Here is a 14,579-nt window from a genome sequence, read left to right as displayed (position 1 = left end):
AGCCGGGCTCCGGCCCAGTGTGGATCTGCAGCAGCCCCGCCCCTGAGAAGCCGCAGGGGAGCTGACACCCCGCCTCTCGGTCACGTGGGACCCCCCGCCCCGCCCCGCCTCGCCCCCAGGCCTGTCCTCAGCCACGCCCACGCCCTGCTTAGGGGATGGGGGAGAGGGAGGGAGGGAGGGGAGGGGAGGGGAGGGGACGGAGAGCGGAAGGGAGGGGGAGGCCACTCGGGGGAGAGGGTGCCGAGCCGACGACCGCCTCCTTCCCCTGCCACCCCCAAACCCCGTGACACTGCAACGTGAAGGCAACACAGTGGAGCGGGCCCCCTCCCCTAACAGTGGTTAGTTAAAGTGATCCTAATAACGATGCGGTACAACTCTCCAGACCCTTTATGCCTCTTTCTCAAGCCTTATGACAGGCCTACAGGGTCGGTATTTGTGTTCCCATTTAACAGCTGAACTGACTAAAGCTCCTAGAAAAGACGTAGCCCAAAGTCACACACCCTTCTCTGATTATGGAACAGAAAGACTCAGTTGGAAACTCTGAGAATCATTTTCTTCCAGGTGGTGGCAGGATTTCAGGAGGCCCATGGACCCTTGACAGTGGGTGCAGAATCAGGCCTTCTGTGCCAGGGGTATTTTCTGGAAAGAGGGATGCTTATCTTCAAGAGTCTAAAAGTGTGGAGAAGGAGGCTGTTCTTTACCACAGGGAGAGTGAAAGTGGAGACAGGGAGCAGTGCCTGCCAAGGAGCAGTGAATTAGTGAGAGACCAAGGAATCAAATCCAGTCCAAACGGTTACCATTCATCCAATTTGCTGCTCTGTGAGGCCCAGCTTGGGAAAAACAATGCACCCAAGAGTAGAACCTAAACATGAAAATCTGTTTTTTTTATGATTAAAAATAAAAATCCCCCAGAGTGCTCACCAGCATTCCTTCACCCCCCCTTTTACCACCCTAAATACACAATGGGTGGGTGAGACACTCAGTCAGGGATGCACCTGATCAAACAGATCACAGACAAATAACCATTTATGGAGAATGAAGTTGGCGCTATTCCAGGCACCAGGCATTTTGTCTGCTTTAGCTTGTGTAAACACCCCCACCCCCAAAAACAGGACACAAGGCAGGTATTAATCTCTCCTTACCAAAAAGAAAGCCAAGGCAGGTAAAGCAGTGTGCCCATGGTCACACAGCCTGTGAGTGGCACAGTGGCCCTTCCTTCTGTCCTTCAGACCCGCTGTGCTATTCCCCTCCTGGGATGAGATTGAGCTTGGCAAGGATCCTGTTCACAGTTCTCCCAGGCCCAGAGTTCCAGGAATGTGACCCTTTGTAGTGCAGCAGCAACCTCTGGGGTCCAGGGTACTGGGGGCTGGGCCAGAGATTGAGCAAACAGAGCAGCAGACAAGGCAGCTCCTCTTTCTGGTTCCCTCCCTCCCTGTCCACACCTCTTCCCTCCCTTCCTCAGGCATCGCAGTGGAGACCGCATAGAGCCCAGTTCAGGGCTAGAAGCTAGCAGCCCTACCATGGCATTCCCCAGGCCCCTGCTGGTGCTAGCCCTGCTGGCATGGGTTGTTCTGGCTGACCAAGGTACAAGAGGGCGCTGGTGACTATTTGGGCCAGTGAAGGGTGGGCAATGGTGGTCTGGGCTTGGCCATGCCAACTGACACCTCCTCCCCACAGAATCATGCAAGGGCCGCTGCACAGAGGGCTTCAATGCTGACAGGAAGTGTCAGTGTGACGAGCTCTGCTCTTACTACCAGAGCTGCTGCGAGGACTACGTGGCCGAGTGCAAACCCCAAGGTGCGTCCAGAAGGGTTGGGTGGGCCTGGGGTCCCCTCTGCAGCTGGAGACTCACCACCACCCACTCTGCCTGCAGTGACTCGTGGGGATGTATTCGCTCTGCCAGAAGATGAGTATGGGGTCATTGACGATCATGAGGGGACCAGAGAACAGAGCGTCCTCACACAGCTGGAGAGTACCACCCTGAGCCCTGGCCTACAGGCCCAGTCTGAAAAGTTTCCTGCCCAGGTACCTATTCTGATCCCTGAGGAAGAGGCTCCAGGACCCGGGCAGGGGACCTTAGTGCTTGAGGCCCCTGATCAAGACATCTCTGAGTCCGCAGCAGAGGAGGAGCTATGTAGTGGGAAACCCTTTGACGCCTTCACTGACCTCAAGAATGGCTCCCTCTTTGCCTTCCGAGGTGATTCCAGGGGCAAGTCTTGGTGGGTCAGGGTCTGCCCCCGGAACATCCCCTCCCTCACACAGCCTCCTGCACTCTAGGGCAGTACTGTTATGAGCTGGATGAAAAGGCAGTGAGACCTGGGTACCCCAAGCTTATCCGAGATGTCTGGGGCATTGAGGGCCCCATTGATGCAGCCTTCACCCGCATCAACTGTCAGGGGAAGACCTATCTCTTCAAGGTACCAGGGCCAGGGGATGTGGGTCAGGGTCACGGGTATCTAGGCAGGGGTTGAGGGCTGCTGTGCCCAGGACTAGGGTGGGCAAGAAGGCTGGATCCTGGCCTGTGGGCCCTGGCTGGGCCTCTTGAGGATGGGGAAGCCCGAGGCTCTGGGTCCCCGGTGACAAGCCTAGAATTGGGACTGCTGCCTTGGGTGGGGCACTCTGCCTGTGCCCAGCCAGCCACCTCCGCACTCCCTCCTCCTTCCCTGCCCCTTAGGGTAGTCAGTACTGGCGCTTCGAGGATGGTGTTCTGGACCCAGATTACCCCCGCAACATCTCTGAAGGCTTCAAGGGCATTCCGGACAACGTGGACGCAGCCTTTGCTCTCCCTGCTCGCAGCTACAGTGGCCGGGAGCGGGTCTACTTCTTCAAGGGTATGAAGGGAGTGGGTGGGAGAAAGGCAGGCAGTGGGGCCGTCTAGGTTTGCCTGCACACTTCTGGAGGGGCAGAGTGGAATTGTGCTCACCCCCTGCCAGGAACTCCTATCTTCAGCAGGTTGGGGCTGCCTTTCCAGCCTTGCTCACATGCCTTCCCCCATCCCACTTCCCCGCTCAGGGAGACAGTACTGGGAGTATGAGTTCCAGCAGCAGCCCAGTCAGGAGGAGTGTGAGGGCAGCTCCCTGTCCACCGTGTTTGAACACTTTGCCCTGCTGCAGAGGGACAGCTGGGAGACCTTCTTTGAGCTTCTCTTCTGGAACAGACCCTCTGGTATGGAAGGAGGGCAAATCTCACTTTCTCCCACTGGGATCCCCCAGGTAGGGGCAGGGCACAGCTGGCCAGAGGGGGCTGTGATTGCAGAGCTACAGATCAAAAGCTGTTTACTCAGGCCAGACTTTGTTTCTGTTGACTTTTGGGGGGAGGTCCACCCAATCCCACACCTCGGACTTTGCCTAGCACAGCCAAGGGCACAGCTAGCAGGAGGAGGGGCTGTGGCTGAGGCCAAGTGGGGAGGGATGAGGTGAAGGAGGGCCAGGAGAAAGAGCACCAAAGAGGGAGTCAGAGGGCCTGGGCACTGTGCTCTGCCATGAGCTTGCTGTGTCCTTCGGCAAGGCACAGCCCATCATTGGGCACCAGATGAACTCTACATGTTCCCAAGACTCATTAACCCATTCTCTGCCACAGGTGGTGCTGGAGAGCCCGGGTTCATCAGCCAGGACTGGCCTGGTTTGCCTAGGCAGGTGGACGCGGCCATGGCTGGCCGCATCTACATCTCAGGGTCGGCACCCCGATCCTGGGTCAAGAAGCTGAATCCTAAGCGGCGCAACCGTAAACGCTACCGTTCACGCCGTAACCGTGGCCGAGGCCGTAGCCGGACCTCCCAGCGGCAATCCCGCTCAGCCTGGCTGTCCTGGTTCTCCAGTGAGGAGAGTGGCCTAGACACCTACAACTATGATGACTACAACATGGACTGGCTTGTGCCGGCCACCTGTGAGCCCATCCAAAGTGTTTACTTCTTCTCAGAAGGTGGGAGCCTCTGCCATCCCCTGTAGCTGGTCTAGCTGGTCTTCCCTCCTGTCCCTGATCCTCATGGGCTGAACATGGCCCTTGGGTGGTGACTCCAGAAAGCCAGGATGTGAGCCCTTAGCTGCATTTTGGATGTTCATCTACCCTTCCAGGAGAGACCTGGGTCTTCTTTCTTAGGGCAGGAATGGGCAGGGCCAGGCTGGCCCTCACACACTCTCTCCTGACCTCTCTTCCAGACAAGTACTACCGAGTCAACCTTCGCACACGGCGAGTGGACACTGTGAGCCCTCCTTACCCACGCTCCATCGCCCAGTACTGGCTAGGCTGCTCAGCCCCCAGCCCCCAGTAGGAATCTGAGCCTACACAGCTGATCCCTCCACTGCTTCCTCCTCAACCTCTTTCTCCCAGCCCAATAAAGATTCTATGCCCCTGAGTTTAAGGCTACTGTCCTGACTGGGATGGACAGGCAGGAGACTGGGATCTGCTTGGGAAAAGGAGGGGAGGCTGAGCTGTCATGATATCTTGGGGGAGGAGAGCATCCTTGTGTCCAGTCCATGTTGGGCTCAGGCCATCTCTGTGAATCCAAAAAGCTTTGGGCTGGGGAGGGCCTCATGAATACTAGCCTGCCTCTTGAGCTAAGCAGCCCCTACCAACCTACCAACATTAACAGGAGCTTGAACCCCACTGATGATGACAGGAGCTGCTACCAAGTGCCCCTCCCTGCCCTGGGCTTGTTTCGCCTCTTGGACTTGACTAAGGTCTTGGAGGAGAGAGAAGGGGCAGAGGGGGTGGGGTTTTAGTTCAGCTTTTCTGCCCATCCTGAGCCTGCAGTGTGGTTAGCCTAGGGAATTGGTGTGCTCCCCCAAACCTACCCCAAGGATGAGCTTTTCTTTGAGGCCTCCATCTTGGGTCTGGGGTGTGGAGCACTGAGGTTATGAGAAGGAAGGACAAGAACTCAAAGGAAATTCATATGTACCCATTTCTTAGAAAAGTAACTCAGAAGACTTACAAGGATGAATATTCGGTACAAACATCTAATCTTAGAACACCTTTTTTTTTTAATTTTTATTTATTTATGATAGTTACAGAGAGAAAGAGAGGCAGAGACACAGGCAGAGGGAGAAGCAGGCTCCATGCACCGGGAGCCCGACGTGGGATTCGATCCTGGGTCTCCAGGATCGCGCCCTGGGCCAAAGGCAGGCACCAAACCGCTGCGCCACCCAGGGATCCCTAATCTTAGAACACCTTGATTGTACCTGTGGAACCTCTTCTGGTTCTAGGATCGTGGACTCTAAGGAGCCCATATGGGCTTTCAAGGGGCCATGGAGGAAGGGTAAGATGCAGACAGATCTCTAAAGCCGACCTGGGGCCAAGCTGGTGGTAATGTCTGCTCCCCAGCCCTGCTGAGGGCAAGGTGGTTTCAGTTCACCTGCCATTCCCTTGTCACCATCCTTATCCTGCCCAGCTTCACCAGCCTGCCCTTCAGCTGTGGCACAGGACTCCGCCTGTTCTCCCCTGCAGGCAGCCAGCACTAGGGCACTAAGGGCTCCAGAAGGCGCAGGTAAAGCACGAGAGCATTCGAGAGAGGAATTGTTTTGGCTTCCTGGAACAAGTCCGGGGAAGATCTTCACAAAATACAGGATTTCAGACACAGGCTGCCAGTTTGCAGTGTAAAGAGTGGGGACTCAGGCCAGCTTCCTTTATGAAGCTCTGGAGGGGCAGGGGCCATGAAAGTTTTGCCCCATTTATACCACCCAAGCCCCAAGATTGCCCCTGGTCTCCCTTTTCCTCTGGGATGGCTCTGCTCCCCTCCAGCTGGACCTGAAACGTCTCTCCTCCTGGAGGCGGGGCCAGCCCTCTGAGCAGGATAAAACCCACGAGGAGGGGTGTGGCGTGGGCACAGCCTTGGCATGGCTTTCTGGCTCCTCATTCTCTGCCAGCTTCATGGCCAGCCCTGTGGATGCACCCTCAACAGGTGATCTGGTGGGGACAGGGGGGCAGGGGGAGAACGTGGGGAAGGTGTGATGGGGGAAGGCTGAAGCGGGGGGGAGCGGAGTAGGGGCTTCAGGGCCTGCTGGGGGGTTTTGAGTCTGGAATGGAGGCTCTCACAGGGAGTCCTGGCTTGACCCCCCTACTCTGGCCTACAGGCCATGCCAGTGGGCTGGGTTCCCACCGGAGAAAGCGGACCACCTTCAGCAGAGGGCAGCTGCTGGAGCTGGAACGGGTGTTTGCAGCATGGCCCTACCCTGACATTGGCACCCGTGAGCACCTGGCTCGGGTCACCTGCCTTCCTGAGGACAAGATACAGGTGAGCTTCCCTCAGGGTGGCGGTACTCTCGCTCAGCCCCCTTTCTCTGAGTATCCTGCTTCCAGGTTTTGCTTTCCTGGTAGCCGGGGGAGGGCGAGCTGGAGCCCAAAGAGATTCCTTTTTCCCTTACCAGGTGTGGTTCCAGAACCGCCGGGCCAAGAGAATCAAGAATAGGAAGGCAGGAGGCCTAAGCCCCAGGCCTGAACACACCCAGAGAGCCCATTCTCTTCCAGATACCCTCCAGCAGTCCCAGGAGCCCCCAACACTAGGCCAGCATCCGCCCTCCAACACGCCTCTGTGTGCCTCAATGTGTCGACAAGCTTCCTGCCCAGCTCCTGGCTTGGGTCCAGGGCAAAGCTGGGCAGGGGCTAAAGCTGTAGCCCCATGGGGACCAGCTGGAGCATCAGGGGTCCACCTTTCTTCAGAGCGAGCCACTACCCAGACCTCACTGGGCAGCTTATCGGACCTCATCTATGCCTCGGCCATTGTCACCAACCTGGACCACTCCTAATCTAAGTCTAGAACTTGTGAGACCACTCCTCTGGCTCTGCAGCCCTCCCTGCCCCTTAGGACTGAACATATCAGAGATAGGTCCCCTGCCCCTCCTTTTACACAAGGAAGTTCTCTTATCGGAAGGAAGGTTAGCTCAGGGATCCCTCCCGTCTTCCAGGCCAGCCCAGAGTCACCAGGGCTGGGCTTTAGCACCCAGAGCCCTGCCCGTTGCCGTGGCAAATGGTACCTTCAGAGAAATGAGGTAAAGGCCCTGTTTTCAATCTCTCAGGCCAGGCTTGGCCACCAGTTCTTCTTACCCCAGCTGACAATACCTCCTTCCTCTAAAGAATAGGCAGCCCCTCCTCATTTTCAGGCCATTGGCTAACTGCTGAGTTAGGTGAGGAGAGGACTGAAACTCATTCCAGACTGTTAGGAACCAGCTCCCCTCTTCTGAACTATTCCCACCTGGACAAATTAATCAGAACCATGGATCTGAAGAGAAAGTCCTATCAAAGGAATAAAGTAGAAAGAGGAGCCCGGGGCTTGTGTTCATTTAATTTTCACAAAGATCAGATTGGTTGCCCTCTGACCTGAGGCTGTGGAGACAACCTGACAGATTTAGCAGGGGGTTGGGGTATGCACTCTGGCAACATTGGGTTTTTGTATCACCATCATCTGTATTACCAACTAATCTCCAAATAAAACCCAAACTCTATACCTTAATCTGGATTGTTGTGTGCTGCAAACGAATAAGGACAAGCGCCGTTTGCTTTTGAAATGTATCTCCATCACCTAATCCCTAAATAGGGCCAGGTTCCACACAGATCCTGGGTGGGAGGCATTACCCAGGATTCTACTGGGATTAGTTAGAAGGATGGTTAATTGAAGGGCTTAGGGCTCTGGCTGACAGGCCCTAGAGAGATGGGAGGCTCTGCTGGCACCTTCTGCTCTTTCTTCCCACTGGTTCCAGGACGCTCCAGCTGCCTCCACTTCTGGAGTTGCTCTGCTCCAAAAAAGCATGTAGTTTGCAATCAGTCTAGGGTATTCGAATCCTGGCTTTGCTACGTAACCTTGCAACTCTCTGAAAGCATATGAGCCTGCAAAAAGGGGGTGATAATATTTGTCTTCTTTCCATTATGGGAATAAGAAGCAGTATTAAGTGAAAGGCTTCACGTGCTGTGACATATTATAAAAGCTCTCAATTCACCTGAGTTGCCATACAATAGGCTAGGAGACTGGGAAGACCCCAAACTTCTTGTTCCTTTGGCCTCCTGCCAAGCACCCCCCTTTTGCCCTGGGAAGCACCAGGCCCAGACTGCGCTGGAAAAAAATATGGAGCATTGAGAGATAGAGGAAGTGGCTGGGAGCAGAGTTCTCTGCAACAAGAACCGGAGAACAGACCGCCTGATTGCTATCTCCAACTTAGCCCCTGCACATGGAAAACACTGCACAGGAAAGATTTCCTTGGCAGGAACTAGGTCTTCTACCTCTTGATCTCCAGAAGCTGGCATAGTACTCGGCTCATAAAGGAGCTCTCAATAAGTGTTCAATGCCACAGAAGCCCACTGGCTTGTGAGTAGAGGCTTGGGATCAGGTAAGGACCCCATTCTAGGGTCAGGGGAGAGGATGCCTCGGGTCAGAAGCTGTTCGAGAGGCCTGCTCTTTATCTAACATTTACAAGTCTTCCAACCTTCCAATCCAGTTATCTGGGTGTGTGTGAAAGCTTAAGGCTATAGGAGCAAGTAGTATAGCCATGAATCTCCACAAAAATTCAGTGTGGCTTTTAAACTCGGTCTTAAATGGTCTGGGTTGCTACAGACATTATAAAATGCCACCTGCACTTCTTCTCACAGTTGACATTTCTTTCAACCAACAATAGAAATTCTAAGATTTCTCAACAAAGTGATCTATGGTGGAACAGAAGGAATGAAAGCTTTCCTCTCTCTCATGTGCTGTCTAGAGAAGTTCAGGCTGGTTATGTATCAAGCAGAAACTGACAAACACTAGAACAAATGTCTACTGAACCAACAAGCATGTAATTTCTTTCTTTCTTTTTAAAACGATTTATTTGTTTTAGAGAGAGACAGAAAGTGAGCAGGGCCAGGGCAGAGGGAGAGGGAGGGAGAGACTCAGGTAGACTCCCTGCTGAATGTGGTGCCTGATTTGGGGCTCAATTTCACAACCCATGAGATCATGACCTGAACCGAAATCATGATTCAGATGCTTAACTAACTGAGCTACCCAGGTGTCCCCTGAGTATGTAATTTCTAAAAACAGAAGAGTATCCTGGGGGTGAGGGGGTGGGGGTGGGGGAGGAAGACCAAAGACCACAGGATTTCATACTGTGAACAAACGGAAAGGAGTATACCATTACAAAGAGACACTGAGGGATACCTGGGTGGCTCAGTTCAGGGCGTGATCCTGGGGTCCTGGGATCGAGTCCCATGTGGGGCTCCCTGCATGGAGCCTGATTCTCCCTCTGCCTATGTCTCTGTCTCTCTCTTTGTGTCCCTCAAGGATAAATAAAATCTTAAAAAAAACAAAAACAAAAACAATGAACAATTATCAGAACTAAGGAATCTTGGGACGCCTGGGTGGCTCAGCAGTTGAGTGTCTGCCTTTGGCTCAGGGCATGATCCTGGGGTCCTGGGATTGAGTCCCACATCGGGCTCCCTGAATGGAGTCTGCTTCTCCCTCTGCCTCAATCTCTCTCTCTTGGTGTGTCTCTCATGAATAAATAAATAAAATCTTAAAAAAAAAAAAAAAAAAAAAAAAGAACTGAGGAATCTTTGGGCTTCTGTGTTGTCACAAGATTTGAAATAAGAATACAGGGGATACAGTAAATATTTATTGGATAAATAACTATTGCTGATAGTTTTTAAGTACCTTTACACAGATTCTATCAGTATGCCTACTAATCTAAGTTCTTAGAAGTTTAACATTACACAGAATTTCAGACTTCAGAACAGAGAAGGAAAGATCATCTGATCTTTCTCAGCCTCAGTTTTGTCTTTGGGAAAAGGGGCCTAAAGCCATTTCCTCTTCCAACCTCCAGGATTGTTACAAAGACCAAAAGTAATCACATAAAGCAATTACTCAGCTGTGCACACTTAACAAACTATTTTTTCGCACTCCCCTAAACTCAGACATTTTAATAACCTACATAAAACCTCCCCCATTAGGCTAACGGATAATACGTACACGTATTTGTAATGTTACATATACATATTCATGTGTATGCTTATTCATATTCATATATACAGTTAAATCTGGAAACAGTCCATATCTACAAAGAACATCTCCCTTTATCAGCTGAGATAATCCACAGTAGGGATACTCTTCCCACCAACATATACAAGCACAAGAGATTTTCAATTAAAAGCAGACATACTGTTTTGCCATCTGAATTGTTTTCATTTTTGGAGGCAGAGCAAAGGGTGATGGAAAGGTGAGAAGTTTGAGGAGGGTTGGTGAGTGGAAGAGACAGGTAAAAGCATATAGAAAATCTGAAAAAGGCCAGGAGAGGATGAAGACCGAAACTAAGATTCTGGAAATGTGGCATCTTAGTTCCCAATTTCACCATCCTTGTACCAACCTGTCCTTCTCTTATTTAATGACCTGTGATCAGTTCCTCTTCCCAAACAAACTAGAGGAAAGGAATCCTTTCTGCTTTTTTGGAGGTTACTGATCTAAATTACAGGTCTGTGTGAAGCATCTTTGGAGCAAGGATGACCATTGATTTGTGTACCTGGGGAGGTTCAAGACAGTATGGTCTACTTTGGGAAGACCTGGATTCCATTTACTCCTGATAGAAAAAAAAAAAAAAAAAAAACCAGCTTTGGCAGTGCCGAGATGGACTAGAGAAGGCAGATGGGCACTGGGTTCAGGAGAAGGAACTGAAAGAGCAGTTCTTTTCATTTGTTGTCTGAGTCTCTTTTCCTGCCCCTCTGGAAACTGACAGAGGACAGGGCTCCGGCAGGAACAGCCTTGGTACAGCTCTCTGACTAACCGGAGTTATGGACAAAGAGCCTGATAGGTTGACTCTGAGTCAGGCAGCTGGGAGCCTAAAGTCCCCCAAAACCTGCTCCAGACTTTGACAATGAACCATGAGTTAAAGCTCTCCCAACTCGCCTTCCATCGCCCGCACCATGACATACAGCTCGGCCAGGCCCACCACGGAGGCCACGATCAATGCAGCTAGTACTCGCTGGGGAGAGAGAGAGAGAACCAGGCTTAGGGGATGCAGGCCAGCATCCAGCTCTGCAGCCTCCAGCACTTCTAGAAAGGATGGGGGGAAGGGAAGAAAACCCAGCCCATAAGTTGGGAGGAAGAGAAGAAAAGAGGATCTGGATTCTCTTTTGAGGTACCCACGACTGCTGGGCAGCTCAAATGTTCCTCTTGTTCGCTGCATAAATATTTAACATCTAACTTGTTCAAGGCACCTTCACATATGTCCTCCCTCTCCCACCAACACTCCCACCCGGGGCACCTTGCCCTGCCCAGTGCCTACTTACTGAGGCCATTTCTGTGAAGATATATTGACTTCCAAGGTAAGTGCAGACGAAGGCAGCTGCCACCGTGACAATAAAGTTGAAGATGGTGATGACCAGCGCTTTCACTGACCTCACTTCAGGGAAGAAGCCAAGGAAGAAACCTTTAGGTCAGCATCCTCCACAAGGCCCTCTTATATCAGGGCTACCTCCCCTATCAATTGGGTTTCCCTCATATGTCAAGCCTGAATAGCTCAGGTTTAAACCCAGGACACTGGAGTGGGAAGAAGGGCTGTGACCAACCCCTCCCAGGGGAGAGGCTTACAGGGTGATTTCCCAGTACTTCACCTTGCTTTCCCAGGTCACTAAGAGTCCCACCATGCCTTGAATCCTGGGGAAAAGAAAACACAAATGATTCCAAATGGAAGCAGCTCAGAGGCAGTCCAGAGTAATCATTTGTCAATCCGGGCTCTGCTCTCTTTATTTCCCAAAACATTAACTCTGCCTTCTCCATGGATTCTGTTGTCTGGGACCAGCTGGATTTTTTTTGTGGATCACAGATCAAACATTTCAGAGAAAGGACATAGGTTCCCAGTACCCACCCATTCCTCTTCTGCTCTAGGGCAGGAACATGCCACAGAATGACAGGGAGCCCTGTCAGAAGAAAGGCTCTAAGGCTTATCTCTAGCTCTACAACTTTTTTTTTTTTTTTAAATTTTTTTTATTTATTTATGATAGGCACACAGTGAGAGAGAGAGAGGCAGAGACACAGGCAGAGGGAGAAGCAGGCTCCATGCACCGGGAGCCCGATGTGGGATTCGATCCCGGGTCTCCAGGATCGCGCCCTGGGCCAAAGGCAGGCGCCAAACTGCTGCGCCACCCAGGGATCCCCTAGCTCTACAACTTTTAAGAATCAGTCACCACCTGAGCCCTGAGTCTCAGTAAATTGAGGTGGGAATATTAGGTTTGTATGCAGCACAGAACTTCTATGGTCCCTGATGGGTATAAAAACCAAGCTTCTATGATATTTTTTTCCCTTCTGTACCTCTTCCCAGTGCAGGGCTCTGCTTGCAGGGGCTACTCAGTCCTTGTATTGAAGAACAGGCCCTTACCTGACAGGTGACATTGTATGTGATCCGCTTATATTCCTCATTGGCCAGCTGTATCTTAATCTTCTCCAAACGGGCAACTAGTTCTGGGTTCTGAGGCAGAAAAATCAAAGGAGAAGAATATTCCCAGCTTGCTAGAAAACCATGCCACAATCATTGGTTTCAGGGGGCAAAGCACTGCTAAGGGTGCCAAGAGACCCATGTACTAGTTCTGCCTCCTCTGCTTTGGAACCTGTTTTTTTTTGGATCTACTTTCCAAGCTGTCAAGCCGGGAGGATGATATCCAGTTTCCCCACCCCAGCCCTCAGGGATTTAAAAGACTAACTTTTGAGCCCAAAGGCTGTTTCATAAATCTGAATGTACTGTGAATAAGTCTAATTTAGTCAACACCCCTTCTCACAAATATATCTTTTACATACCCGAGGAGGCTTCACAACCTCTGGGAGATAGATTTCACTGCCTTCTAGGAGCTCATGAAGGTATAGTGTGGAACCTAGGAAGAAAAGATTTCCACAAACATAATGACCCATAGAATTGAGCTTGAAGAATTAAGATCAGAAAAGGGCCTGGCCTTTCTGCTTTTTCCTATCAAAATAAAACATGGCTATTCCTATTTTAATTCATTTCGAAGCTCATTTTCAACTGAGAAGAATCAAGAACAATTCCACATAAATATCTCTTAGTGCACATAGCTGACTTTAAGTGTTAGCTCTCAATTATCTTGCTCACGTCACAGCTAACACGTAAGCCACTTAAGTTCACCTTTAGATTAAGTCATGCTGTGGCCACAATAGAACTGCCCTGAATAGATTTAAGTCACAGTGATGGTAAATGCTCAGAGAACAGTGTACTAGATGATCATTAAGGTATGTTTTAGTTCTTTTTTTTTTTTCAAACATACATGTAACATTTATTCTAATTGACCGTATGCTGGGTTGTAAAACAAGTCTCAACAGATTTCAATGAATTGAAATCATCACAGAGTATGTTCTCTGTTCATAATGCAATTGAATCTGAAATCAATAACAGGCATAATGATAAGTTTTCCATATGTTTAAACATTTAGAAATACATTTTAAAATGGTCCATGGGTCAAATATGAAGTTACAAAGGACTTTAGGAATGTCTTTGAACTGAATGATATAAAATATCAAAGTTTTTGTGTGTAGGTAAGTAAAGAAGGAAAGCATCTTTAGACTTGTCATAGTACAAAGTAATGAATTAAGTATCTTTGTCAACAAGTATGTTTTAGTTCTAATAGTTGAGTGGTCTACCCTTTGTACCTCTGGATAGGCTATGTTAACTCTGGCAAAAGACCTTACAAACTAGTTTGTCCTATTCCCTTCCTTTACAGTTAAGGGAACTGAGACCCAAGGAAGAGAAATGAATTCTCCAAGAGGACTTTGTGGCAGAGCTAGGACTAGCACTCAGATGCTACTCCCAGATCAGGTCTTTCAATACGGCTTTCCATCATCCTACGTGGAAGAAAAAAAAAAAAAAACAAGAAAAAGAGAAAAATAAAAAACCCTATCAGATTTGGCTTGCTTTTGAGATGGAAAGAAATTCAGATTCCCAAACAGGACAAGCTCACTGTCCTACGTCATTTTCTAATGTGGCTTTTAAGAAATTGAACTTGTGCGGCGGTACTGGTTTAAAACTAGACCTCCTCAAAGGTCAGGCGGCCCGGAGTGGGCTGCGTAGTGAAGGGGAGACTCTCAAGAGAGCAGAAACGGCACAAGAAAATTCTCGGCCATCCCGAGAAAGCCCCATCCACGGAAGCTGTTAAGGGAGTGTATTGCCCTACGGTTTATGAGGTGACTCTTGGGTTGGTTAGATGACCGTTCCGCGGGTGACGGAGAGTGATGGCATTTTTTTTCCCCCTCGTAACGATGCCAGAGGTGGGAGAAGACTCTGGAAAAAGGGAGGTGAGTCCGGGCTGGAGACTGGGGCTCACCCGTCTCTCTCAGGTACTGATGCAGATCTCGGATCAGGCGGAAGGGAACCAGGCGCGAGGGGCCACTGGGAAAATCACCGTCCTTGTGCTTCTCCCCCAGCACGGCTTCAAGTTCTGCACGCAGCTTCCGGGGCAGCTGCTCTGGCTCCAGCTCCCCACCGGGAGCCAAAGCGCGCACCAGCCGACCACCCGCACGCAGGCAGGACGCCATGTCTGCCGGACTTAGGGTCAGGTGACGCGGGGCCGGGACTTCCGCCCACGGCGCGCCGGAAGGAGCCTGCGGCTCGCGGGGCGGGCTGAGCCCG

The 14,579-nt window shown here is 50.9% G+C and overlaps 3 protein-coding genes across 4 annotated transcripts; 2 read left to right on the top strand and 1 right to left on the bottom strand.

Moving 5' to 3' along the window:
* Positions 1-1,388: 1,388 nt before the first annotated feature.
* On the top strand, positions 1,389-4,354 carry VTN (vitronectin). Its single transcript, XM_038548227.1, has 8 exons — positions 1,389-1,584; positions 1,678-1,797; positions 1,874-2,197; positions 2,278-2,417; positions 2,675-2,831; positions 3,013-3,165; positions 3,580-3,921; positions 4,158-4,354. Exons 1-8 carry the CDS (start codon positions 1,521-1,523, stop codon positions 4,268-4,270), a joined length of 1,413 nt encoding a protein of 470 aa, XP_038404155.1. The 5' UTR covers positions 1,389-1,520; the 3' UTR covers positions 4,271-4,354.
* Positions 4,355-5,972: 1,618 nt separating this feature from the next.
* Positions 5,973-7,438, top strand: SEBOX (SEBOX homeobox). Its single transcript, XM_038548230.1, has 2 exons — positions 5,973-6,229; positions 6,363-7,438. Exons 1-2 carry the CDS (start codon positions 6,017-6,019, stop codon positions 6,738-6,740), a joined length of 591 nt encoding a protein of 196 aa, XP_038404158.1. The 5' UTR covers positions 5,973-6,016; the 3' UTR covers positions 6,741-7,438.
* TMEM199 (transmembrane protein 199) lies at positions 7,438-14,538 on the bottom strand. 2 transcript variants are annotated; one of them, XM_038548229.1, is made up of 6 exons: positions 14,275-14,538; positions 12,740-12,813; positions 12,324-12,413; positions 11,560-11,602; positions 11,236-11,348; positions 7,438-7,724 (listed from the first exon to the last, which is right to left on the bottom strand). In XM_038548229.1, exons 1-6 carry the CDS (start codon positions 14,483-14,485, stop codon positions 7,635-7,637), a joined length of 621 nt encoding a protein of 206 aa, XP_038404157.1. In that variant the 5' UTR covers positions 14,486-14,538; the 3' UTR covers positions 7,438-7,634. The 2 variants fall into 2 exon arrangements, with proteins under 2 accessions (XP_038404157.1, XP_038404156.1); XM_038548228.1 differs by lacking the exon at positions 7,438-7,724 and adding an exon at positions 9,548-10,928 and having other exon boundaries at positions 14,275-14,535.
* Between the last annotated feature and the right edge of the window lie 41 nt (positions 14,539-14,579).

This window comes from Canis lupus, chromosome 9 (assembly GCF_011100685.1).
Source record: "Canis lupus familiaris isolate Mischka breed German Shepherd chromosome 9, alternate assembly UU_Cfam_GSD_1.0, whole genome shotgun sequence".
Classification (NCBI taxonomy): Eukaryota; Metazoa; Chordata; class Mammalia; order Carnivora; family Canidae; genus Canis; species Canis lupus.
Note: the sequence above shows the minus strand (reverse complement) of the source record. Positions and strands in the feature narration are given on the sequence as shown.